The 21,344-nt window shown below is 45.6% G+C and overlaps 1 protein-coding gene across 1 annotated transcript; it reads left to right on the top strand.

Annotated features, from left to right (window-relative positions):
* Positions 1-18,794: 18,794 nt before the first annotated feature.
* On the top strand, positions 18,795-20,064 carry LOC134935420 (uncharacterized). The gene is made up of 2 exons (XM_063930497.1): positions 18,795-18,903; positions 18,978-20,064. The coding sequence occupies exon 2, from the start codon at positions 18,986-18,988 to the stop codon at positions 19,667-19,669; it is 684 nt and encodes a 227-aa protein (XP_063786567.1). The 5' UTR covers positions 18,795-18,903; positions 18,978-18,985; the 3' UTR covers positions 19,670-20,064.
* The last annotated feature ends 1,280 nt before the right edge of the window (positions 20,065-21,344 follow it).

Below are 21,344 nucleotides of genomic sequence, written 5' to 3'. Positions count from 1 at the left end.
CACACCCTTCATATGTAGCTATCCGGCACTCATGTTGAACAGTAGTAGCGTGCTCAGGTTCCTTTCCCACTAGTAATATAGATACACATACAAAGTGGACGGCACTCCAAGTCAGTCATCACAATAAAATAGACACCAGCAAACCTTTATAGCACACCTACAGTACTCCCTCACCCACCAGCGTGTCACAATGTAGATGCTTTAGCGCAGTGGTGTGCCGATATACATATATATATATATATATATATATATACATACATACATACATACACACTGTATATCAGCATATATAAAAGAAATCTACACAAACGCCTCTTTCACTTAAACACACACAAGCTTCTCACTTACACTCACGCCTCTTACTTACACATGCCTCCTTCGCTTAAACACACACACGCCTCTCACTTACACACACGCCTCTCACACAAACGCCTCTCACTTACACACACACACACACACACACACACACACACACACACACCTCTCACTTACACATGCTTCCTTCATTTAAACTCACACACGCTTCCTTCACTTAAACACACACAAGCCTCTTTTACTTACACACACTCTTTCACTTAAACACATATATGCCTCTCACACACACACACGCACACACACACGTCTCTCTTACACGCACAAACGCCTCTTTCACTTAAAAACACACACACACAAACAAAAACAAACACATGCTTCCTTTACTTACACACACACCTCACTTAAACATGCACACATAAAACACAGTGCTGCCAAAATTAAAGACCCCCCAGCACCACTCCCCTTTCCAACTGCACACACCCCCACAGTGCAGCTTGAGGCAAGTGCTGCCTGCTGATATCAGCCCAAAGGAGGAAGAGAGAGCTTCACTTGGCCAGCTCATCTGGAAGGTCCTGGCAGGAGCTGCGTTCTGGAGCCCCCCCTAGCTGTAGCCACAGCCAGCTCTCTGTATATACTAGGAGGCAGCTTCCGTGTCACTGACACGAAAGCTCCTCGCAGCGAACAATCTTCAGAGTCAGACAGCTGGAGACAATGGAGGAGATGTGCCCCCTTGAGGTCAGGAGCCCGGCGGCAGCCGACTCCACTGCCTCACAGAGTTCCGCCCCTGTTAATAGTGATACTTACACATGAGCAGTGCAACTTACACATATGCACAGTGCAACTTACACACGAGCAGTGCTACTTACACACTTGCGCAGTGCTACTTATGCACAGTGCTGTTTACACACATGAGCAGTGCTACTTACACACATGTGCAGTGCTACTTACACACATGCGCAGTGCTACTTACACACATGCGCAGTGCTACTTACACACATGAGCACTGCTACTTACACACATGAGCAGTGTTGCTTACACACATGCCAGTGCTACTTACACACGTGAGCAGTGATGCTTACACATGAGCAGTGCTGCTTACACACATGCGCAGTGCTGCTTACACACACGAGCAGTACTACTTACACACATGCGCAGTTCTACTTACACACATGCGCAGTGCTACTTACACACATGAGCACTGCTACTTACACACATGAGCAGTGTTGCTTACACACATGCCAGTGCTACTTACACACGTGAGCAGTGCTGCTTACACATGAGCAGTGCTGCTTACACACATGCGCAGTGCTGCTTACACACACGAGCAGTACTACTTACACACATGCGCAGTTCTACTTACACACATGCGCAGTGCTACTTACACACATGACCAGTGCTGCTTACACACTCACTCTACTGTGTTCGACATCGATTTTGTGTCCATCACTGAATCAAGCCCTGAAACCATTTGTGTTTCACAAATTTCAACAGGTTCAACTTCAAGAACATTCAACATGTGCATCTTCATTACTTTCACCATTAGCAAGGACAAGAATACTAGATGTACAATTAACATTTTCATTAGTATTTTGTTATTTTTTGGAAGTGCCATCTGGTAGTTATGTTTTGTGTGTTTTCCTAGAGGAGATTTTGCCATATGCTGGATTAGGGCTGATGTTCTGTGCTTTATTCCCTGGTGACCTCAACTGATCCTTTGTGCCTTACAATACAAACTTGACCGTGGCCATGTTATCCATGACAAGGTTTCACTGGAAACTTCCATTCTGTTTGTCTGCAATGTTGTAGGCCAGCGTTTCTCAAATATATCCTTTGTGGATCCCTAACAGTGCTTGTTTTCCATATCATCTAACTGGAGTATAGGTGTGTTAATTAATAACTAACATATTAAAAGATCCACATGCGGTACTCCTCAGGGCCATCTTAATGTATAGACAAACTGGGCAACCGACTCTAGAGGTCTTTGAGCAGGGGAGGGCCAGGCTGGGGAAAATCTGCTTTCAAAGCTGGTGCCTCAGAAGCTTCTTGGGAGGCAGGTAAAGAATGATGCCGGTCACTCTAAATGGCTGTCAGCATGCTGCCTGGTAGATGGCTGGAGCTATTCACCATACTCTATGTGCCTCCCAGCCTGCAGCCAGACAATAAACGGCTGTCAGCCCTCTGATTGGTGGATAGCTCCAGCCATCCAGTAATCAGCATGCTGACAGCCATTCACTGTATGGAAGTATGTGGAGAGAGAGCACGGAGGGATCATTTATGATTTTTTAAAAGATTTACACCAGTGAATTTGTGGGTAGGGATCCTAGTGCATTGCTTTGCCCAGGGTCTATAATTTTGTTAAGACGGTCTTTGTACTAGTTAATATTCGAGAAACACTGTTGTACGCAATGGGTGACCAATAGCCCTTGCACTGTTTAGTATTACATTGTAGGTTTTACTTAGCCTACTTGAAAATCACACCCTCCTTCTCAGCATTGTTTTATTTTGGGTCGTTGGGAGTCTTTTTCTTCTGGAAAACAGCTTGTAGATCATTTTTTTCTACACGTTTTAAGTGTCTCTTGAAGGGCAGATGCATTTAGTTATGTCTGAAAATGGGTTGTCTAATTTCATTTCATTTTGTGATGTAACCAGACAATAGTATATATAGATTAATTTACATTACAACAGACAATTGTTTTCTACCCATTATATTCAGGGTCATAGCAGGGCTATCATTTGCACTGTGCCAGCCCCGCTGTTAAATATGTCATTTCAAAGGGGCAGGGCCGTCTGGACCAGGAAGAAGAGCAGTACCTGGAGCAGCTTAAAGATACTCTGGGCGGCTCTACAGGCAGCACAGTAATAAGGATGCTCCGGAGCGGCTATGCAGACGTATTCTAGGCTGCAGGGTGCCGTTAAGACTTCGTGCATGCCAAATTCAGGTGCCTTGGGGCAGCGATGGAGCCACCTTCTAGGCCCTGCACCCTGGGGTCAGCACAGCTTGAACACACCTAGTAACAGCTCTGATTACAGTATTTATTTAGGTTTTGTTCTAAATAAGTTGGATGAAGATTATTGACCATTCACATTGGGCTTTGATTGACAATGTCGTGTTACAGACTTCATTTCCTAGGAATTATTGAACAAATTTTAGGAAACTCTTCTAATAATATCTTGCTTATAAAGTAATGTGTTTAGCAAACAGTCCAGGTCAGGCATTCCCAACCTCGGTTCTCATGGCCCACTAACAGTCCAGGTTTTAGTAATCTCGACGTAACTAGTGCCTGAGTTATTTTGATTTAACCATCTCTGTTGAAGCCTGGGTATCCCTAAAACTGGCACTGTTAGTGTGCATGAACCGAGGTTGGGAATACTTGGTCCAGGGCGGTAGAATCAGTCTATACTATTATAGCTGTCTATCCCAATTCTTGACTTTGTTTTGTTTGCTACAACTGTAACCTATGAAAATGCCCATACTATAATGGAATATTTATGTGTATTTGCCAAAATCCCTTGACTAATTTTTGGTCATCTATGTGTAGTTTTCTGTAAAATATAATGTTTTATAGGTATAAATCTATTTCATTTGTTCCCATAGTAAGGTCACACAAGTACAAGGCATTATACACATATATATATTTCAATAGCTTTCTCTGTGCCCAGTGACATTTTCCCTGTAACACACAATGACGCTTATGCCGTATCACTGATTCCTCACTGCAGACCTGTTAAGAGTGGATTAGGTTTTCTATCCATTCAAAAGATTGAGCTCTTGGCCAGGGCAGGCTTCATTACCAGAAACATGATATCAAAACCTTTCATTTCGCCTGATGACATTCATCCAGTTCAGCGGTTGAGATGAGGTCTGGGCAAACAGCCAGTAACTCAATGTCCTTTTATATAACTACACATTATGCTTTATCCAAATTTGTTGCTCAGTACGTGTGAAAAATAGAAGCACTGACACAAAGTTGTATTTCAAAAAGTACAATGTATATATTCTTTGACAGAGTAAACAAAATATTATTATTACATTAAAGCAATTATGTTTCCTAAACTGCACCTGTAATAGGGAGGAGGTGGCATTAAAGACATGCCCTACAGATAAATATGCCCTTTCATTCCTCATGATGACTGACACACATTCAGAATCACTGGAGCAGATGTATTAAGCCTGGAGACTTGATAAAGCAGGGATACTAAGTGGAAGGTGATAACGCACCAGCCAATCAGCTCCTTACTGTAATTTTTCAAACCCAGAATGATTGGCTGGTGCGTTATCACCTTACACTTATCACTGCTTTATCACTGCTCCAGGCTTAATACAGTGCCTTGCTAAAGTATTCACCCCCCTTTGCATTTTTCATGTTTTGTTGCCTCACAACCTGGAATGAAAATGGATTGTTTGAAGGTTTGCATCATTTCATTCACAGAACATGGCTACAACTTTGCTTCACAATAAAAAAAAAATCTTCAAACAACAAATAGGGCAAAATAACAGAAAACTTCAGTGTGCATAACTATTCACCACCCTAAAGTCAGTACTTTGTAGAGCCACCTTTTACGGCAATTACAGCTGCAAGTCGCTTTGGATAAGTCTCTATGAGCTTGCCACATCTTGCCACTGGGATTTTGACCATTCCTCAAGGCAAAACTGCTCCAGCTCCTTTATGCTGGATGGTTTCCGCTTGTGAACAGCAAACTTCAAGTCTGACCACAGATTCTCAATTGGATTGAGATCTGGGCTTTGACTAGGCCATTCCAACACATTTAAATGTTTCCCTTTAAACACTCAAGCGTTGCTATAGCAGTATGCTTCAGGTCATTGTCCTGCTGGAAAGTGAACCTCCGTCCCAGTCTCAAATCACAGGCAGACTGAAACAGGTTTTGCTCAAGAATATCCCTGTATTTAGCACCATCCATCTTTCCCTCGACTAGCAACAGTTTACCAGTTCCTGCTGCTGAAAAACATCCCCACAGCATTATGCTGTCACCCCCGTGTTTCACTGTGGGGATGGTGTTCTTGGGGTGATGAGATGCGTTGGGTTTCTACCAGACATAGCGTTTTTCTTGATGGTTGAAAAGTAAAATTTTAGTCTCATCTGACCAGAGCATCTTCCTCCATACATTTGGGGAGTCGTCCACATGCCTTTTAGCAAACTCAAAACATACCTTCTTATTTTTAACACTAAGTAATGGCTTTTTTCTGGCCACTCTTCCATAAAGCCCAGCTCTATGGAGTGTACGGCTTATTGTGGTCACATGTGCAGATACACCAGTCTCTGCTGTGGAACTCTGCAGCTCCTTCAGGGTTACCTTTGGTGGGGATATGGTCGTTAGGTCGACACAACTTAGGTTGACAGTCATTAGGTCAACCACTGAAGGTCAACATGTATTAGGTCGACATAGTCATTAGGTCGACATGTACTAGGTCGACATGTCAAAAGGTCAACATGAGTTTTTCACATTTTTTTCATTTTTGGGATTTTTCCATACTTGACGATCCACATGGACTACGATTGGAATGGTAACCTGTGCCGAGTGAAGCAAGGCGAGTGAAGTGAGCCATGCGAGGGGACATGGTGCACTAATTGGGGTTCCCCATCACTTTACGAAGAAAATGACACCAAAAACAGTCCAAAAACTCATGTCAACATTATCACCTGTTGACCTAACACATGTCTACCTAATTCTCATGTTGACCTAGTGCCTGTCGACCTAATGCCCACATCTACCTTCAGTGGTTAACCTAATGACTGTCAACCTAAATTGGGTTTACCCAACGACCCATACTCCTTTGGTGTTAGTGTTGCCTCTCTGATTAATGCCCTCCTTGCCCGGTCTGTGAGTTTTGGTGGCCTGCCCTCTCTTGACAGGTTTGTTGTGGTACCATGTTCTTTCCAATTGAAGATGATGGATTTGATGGTGCCCCGGGGGATCATCAAAGATTTGGATATTTTTTTAAAACCCAACCCTGGCTTGTACTTCTCAACAACTTTGTCCCTGACTTGTTTGGAGAACTCCTCGGTCTTCATGGTGTGATGCCTCTGGCTTATACCCCTTTTCCACTAGCTTTTAAAACATGGGTAAATGCGCGGGGGCACGCATTTACCTGTGTTTTTTCCTAGTGGAAACGGGTCCCCATGCAAATTCCCGAATCAAGTGATCTGGGAATCCTACCCGGGTAGCTTGCCGGGTTGAACACGTGTTCAACCCGGTAAGCTGTGTAGTGTGAACGGGAGCTGTGTCGAGGTGACACGGCTCCCGTTCACAGTGTATGGGAGGGCGGCGCTGGGAGATCATGTGATCTCCCAGCGCCGCCCCTGCCGCATCACTAGCAGCGTGACCAACCCGGCAATATGCCGGGTTGGTGAGCGCTGTGAGAAAGGGGGCTGTAGCACGGGTCGCAGCCGTGTCAGGCGACACGGCTGCGAACCGTGCTACAGATGGAAAAGGGGTATTAGTGGTGTTGCAGCCTCTGGGGCCTTTCAGAAAAGGTGCGTTTATACTGACAAATCATGTGACACTTAGATTGCACACAGGTGGACTTCATTTCACTAATTATGTGACATCTGAAGGTAATTGGTTGCACCAGAACTTTCGTGGTGCTTCATAGCAAAGGGGGTGAATACACATGCACATGCCAATTTTCAAATTTTTATTTAGAAACTTTTGTTATATAAATTTTTCTCATTTCACTTCACTAACTTAAGACTATTTTGTGTAGATCCATCACATAAAATTCAGATTAAAAAAATTAAATAAATTACAGGTTATAATGTAACAAAATAGGTAAAACGCCAAGGGGGGTAAATACTTTAGTAAGGCACTGTACATCAGCCCCAAAGACACGTGACAATGAGAAAATATGCAGCACATACTGTAGAAGAAGTACTTTAGCAGGTACAGAAGATCACCATGGACTGACAACGAGAAACTTACTGGAGACCCGGCTACAAGTTCCCAGCTTTTGTATGCCTGGACAAATCACTCTTTCTCTCCTTGACACATGCACCAGAAAACTAAATGGTCAGCTCAATTAGGTAAGATAAAAGTGCCAGTCCTAAATGCTAAATCAAAAGATTGTATGAACAATATAACAATGGTAAATAAATATAACACTATAGGCAAGTATAAATAGTGATTCATACACAAGTCAATAAAGTAAGCAAAATAGAACACTGTAATTGAATGATGTAGTTGGTGTCCAAGGCCTATGTGTGACAAATCCTATTGTTCTGACTTGCTTTGGAAAGATAGGCATAGCTGGCTAGATGTTATCTGGATTCTACATGGAATCATGAGACTGATCGTTCCATCCACTGGCTGACCAATATATTGGTTACAATCCCAATAAAAATCGTAATGTAATGCTACAGATTAATGCCACAGAGAGGTTATGAACAGTACTATAAACTACCATCCTTGGGTCACAATTCTGGTGAATGCTGACATGCTGGAGGATTCACTTGATTGATGGACATTGTATATATATATATATATATATATATATAATTACATCAGTAAGCATCTTCAGGTTTAATATAAGTGAATTCCCCAAGCGGTCCGCCTGCTGAACATCTGAACATTGACTGAGTAGACGTACATGTAACTAACTTGTGTCCCTACGGTATGCCTATCTGTATGGCTTTACTTGACCCCCCACCTGCTTATCTGTTACCTACTTGGCTGTTGTATAGCAAACCGAAGACAAATTCCCAGTATACGCAAGTATACCTGGCCAATGAAGCTGATTCTGATTCTTCAAATCAGGAGTCCAATCTGCACTGTAATGCAAGTTGGGCAACTGGTAAAGTCTTCCCCTGGCCTAAGCATCCAGAACTTCTCAAACTTCTCAATGGTAGAATTGTGAAACAAACTGCTGTCTAAAAGTACATACAAATGGTGAGATTTTGGCTATCTTTGATTTTGACTATATAATATTAACTATGTGTGCTTGCGATATTGGCTAATGGCTATGTGTGATTTTGACTATACTTCTGTACTAGATAGTCAAAATTGACTTGTTTGTACAGTCTTTCTAACCTTGCGATACCGACCCTGCGGAAGTGCGCATCAGGGTGGCTAACACCTTGCGATTTGCACTAATTTTCCTTGTGATTTTGACTTTATAGTCAAAATCGCAAGGTAATATCGCACTGTGTGTACAGACCTTAAGACACCGGAAAGAGTGTAATAGCATAGAATCCTATTATCCATATAAAGCACTAAGAACGATTTGGGTTTTTATTAAGAATATACACCTGGAAAACTGCTAGAAGACAAGTGCTGATCTCCAATGCTCTGTTTAATATCACATAATGCGCCTGAACCTGATTTGAAAGTAAAGCAAAAAAAAAAAGCACGTAACTGTGAACCTGGGCAAAACCATGCTGTACTGCAGGTGGGACAGATGTAACATGTGCAGAGATATATAGATTTGGGCGGAACTGAAATCTAAATTACAGTGTAAAAATAAAGTTGTCTAACATTTGTGGGCTGCAAGCTGCAGTGACCCTCCCCCCTTATGCCAAGTCATCATCATCTTCGGTGTGTATTTGCACTTACCCTCTACAAGGAACAGAGGATATGCATCCTAACAGAAGGTATATGTGTGTTTCTGCATAAAATGCATTTGCGGGAACATTTATGACCCTTACTTCTCGTAGCCTGCGCTTGCACGCCCCTTTCCTCAGGCATTTCCCTCTAAGTTCAGCTCACCATCAGGCCCTTATATCCTTAACTTTCCACATCAAGTACTCATTCCTTAAAAGTGAAACGTGACAAATGTTAGTGTGACTCAGAATAATACTGACTCATAATGTGCAGATCTCTGTTCCTTCTATATTAAAAGACTGTATCCATATGGATGTGTAGCTTTTGCCAGTAATATGGTTTTCACATTACTGCTCTTTGTTTATCAAATAAAACCAGTTGAAGCACATTAATTATGGACAGAGAACTGCATGTAGTCTTTAAACGTATCTAGTTTAACCACTGTATTTATGTGGGCAACACAAACATACATCAGACAACACAGCAGAGCTAAATAAAATACAGATGTGAATGCAATGTACAGAAATAAAATACGTTAAGCGTTCAATTCTTTAAAATTAAAATAATTGTATTTGATATTAAATGTCCAACAAGGATAACTTAAATCTCCAGTAGCACATATAACTCATCCCCTGGTAATATAGGGTGTAACCATCCACTGTGTAGACCAGGCATGTTCAAACTGCAGCCCTCCAGCTGTTGAGAAACTACACATCCCAGCATGCCCTGACACAGCTTTACCATTCTCTGACAGCAAAACTGTGTCAGGGCATACTGGGATATGTAGTTTCACAACAGCTGGAGTGCCGCAGTTTGGACATGCCTGGTGTAGACCATACTTACCTACATTTTATTTCTCCTATACGTAGATGTAATCTCAGTAAATATAAGAGAATAGATCAGCAATATACGTTCCTGTATGTAGCTTGTATCATCAGCATGTGATAGATCAATCTCCCCGTTTTCCACACAGTATTCTTCCTTTTGTTCCGTTTCCTCTCCAAATACCCATAAAATAGAGGGAAATGGGCAGACAATAGTATAATACCGTTTTATTTTTTGACAAACATAAAAACTTCAATCCAAATATTTAAAAAATTGACACACAAGTGACAAGGAAAATCCCAGAGAATAGAGGTAATGTAATTACCGGATGGTAAGAGAACCTGAATAAGTTCTCAAACTCGCATGGATGTAACAGCAGTCTCAGGCAGCCACCCGGGTTAACAGCTCCCTGGAACCGGTAATCACTTTCGCCCACAGTCGTCTGGATGATCCCTCTCACAGCACCGACGCGTTTCAGGTCTATTCCAGACCCTTTTTCAAGGTAAGTGTGTCAGTATCTGTTCAACCTGCCTATTTATATGAACATCCCCCAATCAAAAAAAATATACAAATTCCTAAAAGATAACACCTGTTGTAAAATGGCAGCTTCCATACAGTTTATTTCTGTAACCCCGGTAACCTTCTCTATCCACCTATCATAGGGTGCCACATATTTAGTCACATGACATTAAATCATGTGACTACCATAGTTGTAATCCCAACACCAGTACTGTAGAGTGGGCACTTCCGCCATTAATTGACGTCACATCCTGGATGTGACGTCAATTAAGGGCGGAAGTGCCCACTCTACAGTACTGGTGTTGGGATTACAACTATGGTAGTCACATGATTTAATGTCATGTGACTAAATATGTGGCACCATATGATAGGTGGATAGAGAAGGTTACCAGGGTTACAGAAATAAACTGTATGGAAGCTGCCATTTTACAACAGGTGTTATCTTTTAGGAATTTGTATTTTTTTTTTGATTGGGGGATGTTCATATAAATAGGCAGGTTGAACAGATACTGACACACTTACCTTGAAAAAGGGTCTGGAATAGACCTGAAACGCGTTGGTGCTGTGAGAGGGATCATCCAGACGACTGTGGGCGAAAGTGATTACCGGTTCCAGGGAGCTGTTAACCTGGGTGGCTGCCTGAGACTGCTGTTACATCCATGCGAGTTTGAGAACTTATTCAGGTTCTCTTACCATCCGGTAATTACATTACCTCTATTCTCTGGGATTTTCCTTGTCACTTGTGTCAATTTTTTAAATATTTGGATTGAAGTTTTTATGTTTGTCAAAAAATAAAACGGTATTATACTATTGTCTGCCCATTTCCCTCTATTTTATGGGTATTTGGAGAGGAAACGGAACAAAAGGAAGAATACTGTGTGGAAAACGGGGAGATTGATCTATCACATGCTGATGATACAAGCTACATACAGGAACGTATATTGCTGATCTATTCTCTTATATTTACTGAGATTACATCTACGTATATGTGGAGATAGAAGGGCGCCATTGTCCAATTCACTCACTTTTCTCTATTTGTACTATTTTTGGGGGTGGAGGGAACACCCCTGTTGTGTTTTGGATATAGGCTGCTCCTTATTTTTTTTGCGCACTTACCTGGGAGCCAGGTCTTTTTGCTTTAGAATTTTATTTCTCCTCTCCGGGAGAAGCCCGGAGAGGAGACGCTGAAGTGTCTTCGGGGGGCGGGGCCGGACTGTGACATCACTATGCCCCGCCCCCAACATCGGGAAATGCCGCGATTCGCGGGTCCGCGGGAAGGGGGCGGGGCTAAAATGCCGCGATTTGCATCATTTTAACCCCTTCTCCACCCGACGGACCCGCGATTGCGGAAGGTTATCTCTCCATCCTGCTCGCATCACTAGGGTGCGAGCAGGATGCGGGAGACATGCCCACTCTTCCGGGGTTGCGGGGGGCTACCCCAAAAAACGGGAGCCTCCCGCAGCTTCCGGGAGAGTAGGTAAGTATGGTGTAGACAGTACACAATATTTTAGTTCTACACAGCATGCTTGCAAGTTCCATACAGCTTACATCAAGGTGCATGCTTCCTATCTCTGCACCCAGTTTCTGCAGAGTAAAAGTAGATCTCAATGTGAGGAGAGTGAGAGAAATATTTAAAAGGTACAATGTACTCAAGTATAAATGTAATATAAACTTTTCTGTTTTTCACAAAACTGCTTTAGCGTCATTAATGGGTGAAATACATTATGAGGGTGATTGAGAGTCGCTCACTGCTGCAACTGCTGGAGCTTCGTTTGCCATAGTCACATCTGCTACATGATGTTAATGATAGTATAAGCCCTTCTATGGCCTAAAGGCATGCATCTGACTGTGCCAGGCCTAGGATGCCCACTTTGGGCCTCTAGACACAACAATCCTGCTTACTACTTCTTTAACTGTAACCAGCGGTGGCTCCCAGGGGGGCTGCAGCTGCCTGGAGAGGAGAGCCAAGCCATACCTCCCAACTGTCCCGATTTTGACGGGACAGTCCCGTTTTTCACGGTCTGTCCCGCTGTCCCACCCGCGGGTCGCAGTGTCCCGCGGGTGGGGGGGCAGTTGGGAGATCCCTCCGTCACTCGCAGCTCTGAGGAGAGCAGCGGTGAATAGATGCTGTGCGCATGCGCACAGTGTCTATCCCCGGCAGAGAGGGACAGGGGGCATGACCAGCAGCTCTCACAGCGCTGTTCATGCCCCCATAATGACCAAAATGGGGCATGGCTTGCGATTGCGGCACTTGACGCGAGGCCACGCCCCCTTTCATTAGGCCACACCCCCTAAAAATCGGGAACGCACCTTCGGCGCGCAATGTGGTCACTCTGCCGGAGATGCCAAAGTTTGGAGGTATGGCCAAGCCCTGTCAGTCGCACAAGCAGCAGCCTGATGGCGCATGCGCAAAACACAGGCTTCTATAGACTGCATCAGCTACAGTCCATAAATGCCGGATTGGGCTTCATGAAAGGCAGGGAGTGGCTTCCCACAGGTGGCCCTGTTACTGCTAATCACAGCACAGTCTGGCAGTCCCAGAGGGAAGAAACACCTCTGAATATTATCTATAAACATTAGTTGGCATGTTAGGAATGGGACAGGACACTGAGGCCAATTTTATTTTTATGCTGAGTGCCGGGATAAGATAGATAGATAGATAGATAGATAGATAGATAGATAGATAGATAGATAGATAGATAGATAGATAGATAGATAGATAGATAGATAGGGTCTGGTGGGGATATTTAATTGTATGTGTATACATACATATATACGCACATACATATATTTTTGTGTTCCTATGTTTTCTCTATTGTGTTGTTTACCCCCTTGGACTGTAAGGTCTGTACTGTCTGTGGTCTCACAGAAACCCCCATGTATTACTTACCTTAAGTTGATTTCTTGTTTTCCCTTGTCATTGGCAGGGTTCATCTAACAGGCATCAGCAGCATTACAGCAACACTGCCGGAAGCAGACATGTAGTCAAGTGCTGTTTGCTGCTGGTGAGCCGGGATCCAGGGGCCTGGAGGCTCAGTGCACCAGGCCTATGACACACGGCCGTGGTTGCACCCCTTGGGTACCATAGTTACTTCCGCCTCCTATGTGCCTCCACATGACTTGATTATACACATGTCAGCATGGAGGAAGTGCTGAGGCACAATGTGGTGCAGCCTGACAGTGGTGGCTGCACCTGATTAGACATGCAGCCGCCACCAGCACAGTGTAGAAGGAGGATGTCTCGTACAGAGACATCCTTCAGTTTATTGCTTGATGAATTCAGTTGTGCCCTCCAAGGACAGGCAACCTTAGGCAGCTGCCTACAGCTGCCTAATGGTAGAGCAGGCCTTACCTGGAGGAGATGTCAAACGGCAAGTGCAGGGGGTTGGTGGCAAAGGAATAAGCATGTATGAGTTATAGGAAGCAGTAACAGTTGCGATCAGGCTTTTGTTCCCAGCAGCAAGCACTAAACTAAAGGAATTTGATATGAGATCTTATGTCATACTTACCTACTCTCCCGGAAGCTGCGGGAGGCTCCCGTTTTTTGGGGTAGGCCCCCGCACCCCCGGAAGAGTGGGCATGTCTCCCGCATCCTGCTCGCACCCTAGTGATGCGAGCAAGATGGAGAGATAACCTTCCGCAATCGCGGGTCCGTCGGGTGGAGAAGGGGATAAAATGATGCAAATCGCGTCATTTTAGCCCCGCCCCCTTCCCGCGGACCCACGAATCGCGGCATTTCCCGTTGCGGGGGGCGGGGCTTCGTGATGTCACAGTCCGGCCCCGCCCCCCGAAGACACTGCAGCGTCTCCTCTCCGGGCTTCTCCCGGAGAGGAGAAATAAAATGTAGGTAAGTATGTCTTATGTAGCCTCCTCTCACATGACTATCCTGGCTTACGAGCAGACTCTGGAAATGCCAAAAGCTGGCCAGAAATGGCACAAACAGTTTCTATCCACTACCTGTGTTTTTCTATTACAAGGGGCACCAGAGGCGGAACTACCGGCAGTGCAAGCAGTGCGTTGCACTGGGGCCCGCCTCTGTTCAGGGGCCCAAGCATGTAATGAGTCAAACTGACTCATTACATGCCGCTGTGCGCTGCGGGCAACCGCTGCCTGCAGCGCACAGCCGCCTGGAGAGAGAGGAGAGGAGCGGCGCGCACTGCAGCGGTAAGGGGTAAGGTGGAGGACGGAGGTGAAGGAGGGAGGTGAAGGAGGGAGCCGCAGCAGCGCTTTGTTACTGGTGGAGGCGCTGCTGCTGCTGCTCCTCTGCTTCACTATAGGCTGTCTCTGAGAACAGCCTATAGTGAAGCAGAGGGGCAGCAGCAGCAGCGCCTCCACCAATAACACAGCGCTGCTGCGGCTCCCTCCTCCACCTCCCTCCTCCTTCTTCTCTACTGCCCGGGAAGCTGCACAAGGAGCCTGAGCCAACAGAGAGGGTAAGTATAATTTTTCTTTCTTTCTTTCTTTCTTTCTTTCTTTCTTTCTTTCTTTCTTTCTTTCTTTCTTTCTTTCTTTCTTTCTTTCTTTCTTTCTGTCTCTTTCTTTCTTTCTTTCTTTCTTTCTGTCTCCTTCTTTTTTTATTTGTTGGGACTGCCTGCCGCAATGTGTAAAAAGGGGGAATCAGCCTGCCGCAATGTGTAAAAAGGGGGGACTGCCTGCCGCTATGTATAAAAATGGGGAATCTGCCTGCCGCTATGTATAAAAATGGGGAATCTGCCTGCCGCAATGTGTAAAAAGGGGGAATCTGCCTGCTGCAATGTAAAAATGGGGAATCTGCCTGCCGCAATGTGTAAAAAGGGGGAATCAGCCTGCCGCAATGTGTAAAAATGGGGAATCTGCCTGCCGCTATGTATAAAAATGGGGAATCTGCCTGCCGCTATGTGTAAAAAGGTAGAATCTGCCTGCCGTAATGTGTAAAAAGTGCACGCTGTCTGCCGCTATGTGTAACGAGGGCACGCTGTCTGCCGTTATGTGTAAAAAGTGCATGCTGTCTGCCGTTATGTGTAAAAAGGGGAATCTGTTCGCTGTAAGGTGTAAAAGGGTCTCTACCTGGTGTAGTGGTGCTACTGTGCGGCGTAATTTGAAGAATGGAGACTACTGTGCACCGTTTTATGAATTGGTATTATTTTGTGGACACACCCCTTCCCACAAAGCCACGCCACTATGTATTTTTGCGCGCGCCTACGGCGCGCACTGCCCATGGGGTGGACTTGGATGGGATGGGGGGGGGGCCCAAAGCATTTTGTCGCACCTGGGCCCACCGCTTGCTTGTTCCGCCACTGAGGGGCACTGTCATTATGGAACAGCAAGCATGAGAGGAGAGAGAAAGAAAATACAGTCTTCTGCATAAGGGTTGCTGTCTCACTGTTGCTTTTAATCCTTGGGTTTTTCCAGCTAGAAAAACCCTAATATTCATAGTGCTGATGACACACTCAAGGCTAAGGATATGTAATTTCTTTGTCACAAAGTAAAAGATAAGCTCAGAGCTCTGAAATGCCTTGTATGCTGCATCTTCAGAGATTTCTGAGTCACTGTTTAGTCATGCAGAGAGTGTTGACATTAATTTGAAACATCCCATAGTAAAATGTTTGAACATAAGATAAATTGCAAGAATGTCTTCTAAGGGGTATATGCAATTCCGGACGAATTGCACCTTTTTTTCATCCGTTTTAAAATTCGACTGTACTCGACAGCCGCAGCCCTCCCGCCGGGACCATGAATTCAACATATTCAATACAAAACGCATTGGACACTCCCCTTGTCGAATAACGGACCAATCGTCGAGTAGTGGGAGTCCTGAATTAGACTTCCCGCTGTTTTGAGCCCTTTATTAGGGCTTATTTGCTGCGTGTTCAGCAGCCATTTTGTGAACCTGCAGAGAGGTGTGTGGAGGTGCAGAGCTAGCAAATTGGTTGCTGTTTGCTGTGGTATCGTTTGGACACCCAGCAGGCTTTAATCGAGGACGGACAGGATACCTGTTACCCCGGAGGAGAGTCGTTTTTGGAGCGATTTCTACATTTTTAGGTAAGTACCACATGTGGGTCTGGTGTTGCATGTATGTGTTTGTGTAGTGGGGGTTGCCATGAGGTGTACATGTGGCGTTGCTTTGGGGTGTTTGGGGTATGTATATGTGTGCAGGTATGTGTATATAGCTCCTGCTTGTATTGCTGCATTTTTTTTGGAGTTTTGTGTTTTGGGGTAGTTTTTCACGTTTTTTTTCTTCATAAAATTACTTTTTGGGTCATGCTTTTGCATTGGTGTACTTCCAGCATGTGCAGGGATGCTTTTTGGCTTGTTTGGGGTGATTTCAGAGCATGTCGGTATCCATGCGGTCGACATGTGATGTCGTTTGTTTGCCAAAACAGGTTTGTTTGCTCCTATTTTAGCACTGGTGTACCTCCAGCATGTGCAGGGATGCTTTTTGGCTTGTTTGGGGTGACTTTGAGCGTGTTTGTGTCAGTCATGCGGTCGACATGTCATGTCGTTTGTTTGCCAAACATGTTTTTTTGCTCCTATTTTAGCACTGGTGTACCTCCAGCATGTGCAGGGATGCTTTTTGGCTTGTTTGGGGTGACTTTGAGCGTGTTTGTGTCAGCCATGCGGTCGACATGTCATGTCGTTTGTCGGCCAAACATGTTTTTTTGCTCCTATTTTAGCACTGGTGGACCTCCAGCATGTGCAGGGATGCTTTTTGGCTTGTTTGGGGTGACTGTGTTTGTCAGCCATTTTGTTTGTGTCAGCCATTTTGTTTGTGTCAGCCAGTTTGTGTTAGCACTGGTTGACCACCAGCATGTGCAGGGATGCTTGTACGGGGGTTTTGGCTTATTTGGCTGTTTTTTCTATGGTTTTTTTTTTTTTATGTGTGTTTGGTCCTGCTTGAGAACTGGGGTCCCAGCAGCATGACGTGTGGTTGCATGTAATTTTGTAATGTGTGTTAAATTTGTAAAAATATTTTTTTTTCTTTTTACAACAGAGATGTCCAGGGACAAGCGGCCCCGATCCCCGCCCCTTCCCCCCACCCCTCAGAAGAACTTTCCCTGCATAGCAAGCAACGAGGAGTGGGAGCCGACCCAGGAGGAGGATACGACCGACCAGGCATGCGGTGACCAGCCGCGGTCGTTAAGGGACCAAATGGAGAAGTCAAAGAAAAAGAAAAAGCCTAGAAAGGTAAATACTGACAACACCTGCAGACACAATAGCATCCAACTTGACACACCCTAGTTTGCGCACTGCCATGCACACCTACAGGTATCTTTGCGCACTGCCAGGGATACTGACACTCACAGGTACATACCGATCTTATTAAATGCATGGTTTTTTTTTTAATCCTGAAAGGTAAGAAGCCAGCCAGAGGAGCAGTCGGAGGAGGAAGCCTCTGGTGAAGATGCAGGACCGAAGAAGCCGCGTGGACCAAGATACACTGAGGCGGAAAACTGTGCCCTAGTGGATGGCGTCGACAGGTCCTACGACGTTCTGTATGGACCAAGGGCACAGACCACAGCAGCTAAGACCAAGCGAAACATCTGGGATGCCATCGCGAGACAAGTCACTGCAGTATCTGGAAACCGCCGGAGCACCGGAAACTGCATGAAGCGGTACAGTGATTGCCGCAGACAGACCAAAAAGAAGATGGGGATTCAGCGCCGACATGAGACAGCTACGGGAGGTGGTCCAGCTCTCAATCTGAAGTGGCTACCCTGGGAGGACGTTATTAAAAGGCGCATGAACCCTGTCATGTTCCAAGGAGTTCGCGGAGGTGTGGACTCCAGCCGTCCTGCTGGCTTTCCCGAGGAGGAAGAACCGCCCAGAAGACGGAAGACGGCGGGAGACAAGCAGTCCAAAAGGAGGCCTGATGGTAAGAATACATTCAGATGAGCTGTACTAAATCTTTTTTTTTTTTGTATTTGCTAATGTGTTTTTTTTTTTTCACAGACACGCCTGCCCAGAGGACATCACCTGCGCGCAGGACATCGCCAGCACGCGGACCATCACCTGCGCAGCAGGCATCGGCAGCAGCGCGCGGACCATCACCTGCAAGCAAGCATCGGCAGCGCGCAGATCATCACCTGCGCGCCACACATCGTCAGCGCAGAAAGTCACCTGTGCGCCAGACATTGTCAGCGCACAGACCATCACCTGCGCGCCAGACATCAGTGCGCGGAACGTCACCTGTGCGCCAGACACCATCGACGACCACACCACCAGATGGGCGCCAAACTACATCTCCTGCGCGCAGGCCATCACCAGCTCGTCATCTCTCCAGGAGCTCTGGGACTGTGACCGAAGAGCCTCAACAAGACACTACCCTTGTGTACCCATCACCCGAACTGTTTGAGTCTACAGGGTTAACGGACGAGACTTTTCTTGGGTTTGAAGACAGCCGTGCAGAAGTATCCAGCCGGACCCTTGAAAATTCTCCAGAATTGAGGACAAGCGAAGCTCCTGGAGCAGCGGCACCTCCGGATGGAGAAGGTTTGTATTTACTTTTTTTGGGGGGGCTGGGAGGGGTGGGGGGGGTGCACCATTTTTGTATAGTTTATTAACTTTGATTTTTTTTTCTATTGCAAACAGAGGTGCCACGGACCAGCAGCGGACTTGCGTCGAGGATTGGTTTCTTCTACAGGCCGGATCTCCTACAGGATTCGTCGGACGACGAGGTGGAAGTGCAGCAGCCTGCTGTTTCTACATCCCTATGTGAGTAAATATTGAATTGTGAGCCTTCAAACAAATGTATGAATGTGTATACTAATTTCTAATTTTCTTTTCAGCTGCACAAATGCAATTGGTGGCAGACGTACAGCAAGGGCAGGATCCCTCAAATGTTCAGAGGGTACACACCCTGGCATCCGAGATTACTTCCCGCCAGGATACTTACACGAATGTCGTTGGAACCAGACTGGACACCATTGAGAAGATAATGGAGCAGATGGCAAACGGTCTGGTTGAAATGCAAAAGGCTCATGCCGACAGCACGGCCGAAATGCAAAAGACCAGACGAGAAGATCACAGGGAGACTATGGACATCCTTCACATTCTGGCCACATCCATCAACCGGCTGGTGGAGAACACATCATGCCTGGCACACAGCATTGACAACATGTCGGAGAGCCAACGACATTCGGCATCCAGCCAACAGATCATCGCAACCACACTGCAGATGATGTACGATAAGCTCCCAGAGCCAGCTCATCAACACGCTGGTGAACCACCACTTCCGCCATCACAAGCCACATGGACGCCTCCTTCCCTTCCTCCACCACCATCCTGGTATAGACGGTCACAGCTGTACCAAGGATATACAGGGATGTACCCCACCCACCAGATGCCTCCACCACCAACACCGGCCACAACATCTACACCCGCACGGCCACCGAGGCCAAGTCAACACACTCCTCAGCCGCCCAGGGCATCGACGCCCCATCAGGAGGAAGAAGAGGATCCGGACGGACAACCACCATAAGCCCGGTCGTATTGTTTTATTTACTCTTATGTTTTTCATGTATCCCTTTCTCCCCCTCCCATTAGTTTTTTTTTTCTTACTATTGTTTTATATTTGTGTTGGGCTCCCCCACCTGTGACCGGGTACTACCAAGGAGCTTTATGTCTAGGCATACATGCGCGGGCATGTATGCGGGTGCGTGTGGTAACGGATGAAAGCTCCTTGTGGCTACATGTATGATGGGCCAAAGAGCTATTCTGATACCACTTTTTTTTTACCAAAAAAACTCCTTTTTGTATTGGTGTACAATAGGCTTTCACTGTTGTGTGAATTTACTATTCACTAGTGTTTATTTTTGGCTTCTTCATAGGAATGGGTGGAAAATTGAAGTGGACGGCGTAGTTCATGTTGTGCGTACCAAGGTGAGTAAAGCCATGTTTCAATGTATATATTCAAGAAACTTTGGACCGCCTGCCCTTGTGGAACCACACAGCCCAGCAATGGGTCATGCTGGGCTGTGTGGTTCCACAAGGGCAGGCGTGTCAAAGTGCTGACCACTGACACCACTATTCCACTTTGGACCGCCTGCCCTTGTGTAACCACACAGCCCAGCAATGGGTCATGCTGGGCTGTGTGGTTCCACAAATGTTCTTTGGAAAGGAATGAACATGACATCACTAGTGTCTTAACTTAATATATTTTTTTTCACAGATATCTACACAAGAAAAGAATGTAAAGAAGAACAAACACTCCTTTTTTTGTTTTATTACATTTTATTTTTTATTCCAAAATAAAATACAATTATTTATATTTATTCAATAAATGTTGAAAATGAGAAGTTTTGTGTTTTTCTTTAAATTATTAGTAAATAAAATGTAATATATGAGATGCAGTGGTATTGTGTTAGGTCGCCCATGGTACATCAGGGGAACAGTCGTGTCCCTTCACATCCACGCAACTTGGGAAGGATACTCCGCAAGACCTGTGGAAGAGAATAGTACGAGGTCCCAGGTATTGGAAGTGTCACCCTTCTATGGAAAAGGTACAAGCAACACTTTGACACAAGCAGGTTACAGCGGCCCCAAATGCAACCCTCCGGCACTTGAGAAACTACACATCCAAGCATGCCCTGACACAGCGTAAGCATTGCTGTCAGGGCATGATTGGATGTGCAGTTTTGCAAATGCCGGAGGGCTGCACTTGGGACACGCCGGGGTGACTTGGACAGGAGGGGGTTTTGGGCAATACATCTCACCTGAGTGGGGTTGTCTGCTACATGGCAGAGGTCCAGGTCCACATCACAAGTAGGTCGCCTATGGTACATCAGGGGAACAGTCGTGTCCCTTCACATCCACGCAACTTGGGAAGGATACTCCGCAAGACCTGTGGAAGAGAATAGTAGGAGGTTCCAGGTATTTGTGTCATCCAAACACAAGGTACAGCAGGGGAACTGTCCTGTCACTTCATCCACGCTGGTTCCTGCACCTTGGGAAGGATACTCCGCAAGACCTGTGGAAGAGAATGAGGAGCTAATTTGAGAGCGTTTCCTCCACCCTGGGAAAGAACAAAAGGTCCCAGCAACACCGCATACACACAGGTTACTCAGACAAGATGGATTTTTGGCCAATAAATCTCACCTGAAAGAGTGACTAACATGGCGGTGGTTCAGGTCCACATCACAAGTAGGACGTCCATG

The sequence above is a fragment of the Pseudophryne corroboree genome, chromosome 6 (assembly GCF_028390025.1).
Source record: "Pseudophryne corroboree isolate aPseCor3 chromosome 6, aPseCor3.hap2, whole genome shotgun sequence".
Taxonomy (NCBI): Eukaryota; Metazoa; Chordata; class Amphibia; order Anura; family Myobatrachidae; genus Pseudophryne; species Pseudophryne corroboree.
The sequence above is the reverse complement of the archived record's forward strand: the minus strand, read 5'-3'. Positions and strand labels throughout refer to the sequence as shown.